This window comes from Condylura cristata, unplaced genomic scaffold (genome assembly GCF_000260355.1).
Source record: "Condylura cristata isolate star-nosed mole 26May11 unplaced genomic scaffold, ConCri1.0 scaffold00034, whole genome shotgun sequence".
NCBI lineage: Eukaryota > Metazoa > Chordata > Mammalia > Eulipotyphla > Talpidae > Condylura > Condylura cristata.
Window position 1 is genome coordinate 8,934,146 of NW_004567135.1, and position 3,636 is coordinate 8,937,781.

Consider the following 3,636-nt stretch of genomic DNA (forward strand, 5'->3'; position numbering starts at 1 on the left):
ATGTCCTTGGGGACCCCCGGCCCATGGCAGGGAATGCTGCCCAGAAGGGTCCTTCTCCCTCTGCACCAGGCCCCGCCCTACAGAAGCCAAGAGCATCTTGCGTGGCCTGAATTTTCTGCCTTGCACGCCTTCCTGGCGCCGGCCCTGAGAGTGAGGGCCCTGCTGGCCGGGACCAGCCCTCCCTTCCCAGTGCTCCATGCGAGGTGGCCCAGCTGCCCTCGACCTGCCCCTCTGCGCTGGGCTCCACGCCACTTACCGCTTCCACCAGACTGCTGGCGCTGCCGTGCAACTGCCGCCCCGGGGCCCCGGCCTGGCTGGGCACAGTGAGGGACACGGGCCGGGTTCTCCGCACGGCACTGCTGCCCCCCACGCAGGGAGCGGGCTCCCCGGCCCAGGAGCCGCAGTGGATGGACGGGAAGCTGCTGTTGAGTTTCTCGCTGGACTCGGCCCCCTCCAGCCGCAGGGTGGGGATGGGCTGCGGGAGCCAGCCTCGGCTGCCGGGGGTGGCCGGGGGGGTGGCGCACGGCCTGGGGAACGAAGTGGGGGAATGGCTTCTCTGGAGGAGGGGGCTCAGGCCCGCCACTGCCAAGGCCTGCAGAGACACGAGATCAGGCGTTATGGGGGCATTCTCCGAGCAAAATGGCCCAGGCCTCTGCTTCCTTAGCAGGTATTGGTTCCAGCAAGTTCCACTGGCTGGAGATATCCACCCCCATGGCGCTCGCCCACCTCATCAGACCCAGGGTAAGCTTCTACCCTCCTGAAGATCCTGGGATCACTGCAGTCTGCCGTGGCTTCCTCCTCCCCTAAGTTCAGCTAGGGGCCCAAGCGGCCCAGGGCCTTGCACACCGCCCTGTGGCCTGTGAGTGGGGTGAGCTTTGCTTCTGGTTTTCTCATCTGTAGACAGAGACAGAATGATGCCTGCTTCATCTCCTACCTGCCTGGCAAGGCTGGTGTGCGCTCAAGTGAGACGAGGTCTGTGCATCGTAAGGGGTGACCGAGCCAGGACCGATCATGTACACGTTCACATGCTAGAGCCGCTGCTAACGCTCTGATGCTCTCGGGCTCAGCTGGCCTCAGAACCACCGTGAGCGTCTGATGCTGCATAGTTGCGAAGCTGCGACACTCTGCGTCTTTGGCCTGCACCTGTGCTTGAGTGTGCTGGGGGTCACGGCCCCCCACCCCGGCCTTCGCTGCTGTGTCTGTGGGAGCGACACTGGGGGTGGGGAGCCAGGCCTGGGAGGCAGAGAGCGCGGTGTGGGGTGCAGGGGCACAGCAAACCGCGGGGAGAACACGCTGCAGTTTCTTGCATTCAGCCTAAGAACACATGCGTGATGTGGGCTTCTAGGAAGCTCCAACAGCTGCACACAGTGGCCTCGCTGGCCAGCCTCTCCTGCCCGCGGCTCTTGATGGTCCTCAGCTTCAGGTCCTGGGGTCTCTGGGGCCCCGAGGAGAGTGTAAAGCTATGCTACATATTCCAGAAAGTTCAGCGGAGATATTATGTATTCAGGCGAAGCCACACAGATTTCTTTGAACTGAAATAATTTCACCTTAGCCGAGCCACACTGGCCCTCTGAGCTGACCACACATTCAGCACTTGTATGCCCTTAGGGTAAAAAAATGTCACTCCAAGCACAGGCCTGTGGTGAAGGACTAGACAACGAAAGACAAAAAGATTGGAAGACTCTGGCTACACCTTAATTGTGTGGAGGAAAACCAGTGACCTTAGCTCATCCTCTGAAATGTCCCCTGGCTCCGAGATACTAAGACACGTTTCGTATTGGTGTCTCAGGGAGTGAGCCACGCCAGAGATAGTTCATCCGTTCACTCCCCGGACCTGTTTTCCTTGGAATCATTTCCTACTCCTGACCATGTCGCTGGCAGATTTTTGATCATTTCTGTATTCCAGTGGGCGGATTTTGTGCATTTAAATGGATTAAGTGTCTAGGGGGCCATCCCGGAGTGTCAGCCAACGCCTGTGGAGGGGACATCTGTGCCACTCTTAGGAGAAGGCTCAGGTGGATCCTGGCGAGGTGGGCCCGTCCCAGTTCCGTTCACTGGTGTTTCCTAGGCCTCCACCCCGCACGCAGAGGCCCTCACCTGGGGGCCGCTGGGGCAGGGTGGTGGTAGCAGCAATCTGAGACAGGAAGACCGGTACCTCCATAATCACGGGGTTGCCCCCCTCACTAGGGGGTGACCAAAAGTGTGGGCTACCTGATGATGAACCAGATGCAAGGGCAGAACTGTCTTCTGAGAGATGTCTCCTCCTTGGTTCCTCTGTCGCTTCAGACATTCCAGGTGGAAGGAGGCCCTTCGACCTAAGAAACAGCCACAGAGCTGACCAAGGGCAGGAACAGACAAGGTCTACAATGGCGCCTACCCAGGCTGGGGCGAGGAACATGATGGTGACCCCAGACGTATGCCGCCTCTTATCCCTCCTTTCTCTGGGACATACCATGCATCATATATCCAGGTCCCATCCCAGCAAGCCCTGTCCCTGGAGTTCTTTCTCCCGGTTTGGGAATGGCCCAGTCCTTTGTGTGGGGTGTGAGGCTGAACACATGGTTTCTCAGTCACCCCCATGTGCCTGGCCAGTGCCTTCTCAGATGACCACTCTCCGGCCATCTCTGAAGAGTGCGGTGTGTTTATTTACCGAGTGAGGAAGAACGCAGGAAACCCTTCTTTGGAGACTGCCGGACATCTCTGTCTTCCTCTGGGGGTGTCAACTGTCGATTTTCATCATCCTGATAGGAGAACCTGAAACAGATGACTCAGGGGCTTGCTTCTGGAGGCCACGGACCCCTGAGTGTCCCCGTGAAATTAGCTGTTACTCCAGAAAACAGTTTGCTTTTTCCTTTTGTGAAGGAAAACCCCACTTTTTGGTCTATAGACACAATGGAACAGTACTCAGGTCAAAAGAGATAAACTCATATTATTTGCTGCAACATGGATGGAGCTGGAAGAAATTATGCTCAGTGACATAAGCCAGAAGGAAAAAGGAAACCGTTGGATGGCTTCATTTACAGGTGGAACAGAGAAAGTCCGGACAGAGGGTCAGGAAAAAAGACAAAACTTGCAAGCTGACTACAGATCTGAGGCCTGCGGTAGAGGGGGGGCAGGGAGGGGAGGGGTCAAAACGGGGCGGGTGGGGGGCAGCAGGCCTGGGGTGAGGGACTTCGGGGGGCTGTGGTGGAGGGAGAATTACAGGGACTACACCGAGGGGAGAAAGCAAATAGTGTCCCAAAATGAATGACGGCATAAGAAAGTAAACTTAATCAAATGCAGACGAAACCGCTGGTCATCACTGACCAGTGCCACAGTCTTCTACTGGGTCCAGAGCTGCAGCTAAAGAACCAACTCAAAAAATTCCAGCCCTGACGGCTCGGCCTGTTTGCCCACAGCGCCCTCTGCTGGAGCGTGTCGGGAGTCCTCTCAGGAACGTTTGTCCAATTGTAAATACAGGTGCGTTTGCCCAGCTGCCGGCTACATTCGCGACTTGCTTGCTACAGTTGGAAAGTTGAAGGCACGGCTTTTAAAAGCTTTCCCGACATGGCCCTCCCTGGCGGCTCACCAGCTTAGGAAGCAGCACTGCAGGCTGGCCGCAGCCGCCTCAATGTGAGTTTGATCCCCGGCCCCGGG

The 3,636-nt window shown here is 57.6% G+C and overlaps 1 protein-coding gene across 16 annotated transcripts in view; it reads right to left on the reverse strand.

Moving 5' to 3' along the window:
• The window catches only part of CACNA1C (calcium channel, voltage-dependent, L type, alpha 1C subunit), a 528,989-nt gene that overhangs the window by 2,709 nt on the left and 522,644 nt on the right, over nt 1-3,636 (reverse strand). For all 16 annotated transcript variants that reach the window (XM_012732386.1, XM_012732387.1, XM_012732382.1 and 13 more), the window contains 3 exons: nt 2,651-2,754; nt 2,212-2,315; nt 257-592 (listed from right to left, as the gene is read on the reverse strand). In XM_012732386.1, coding sequence (XP_012587840.1) covers nt 257-592; nt 2,212-2,315; nt 2,651-2,754 — 544 coding nt within the window. The remainder of the gene's footprint in view (nt 1-256; nt 593-2,211; nt 2,316-2,650; nt 2,755-3,636) is intronic.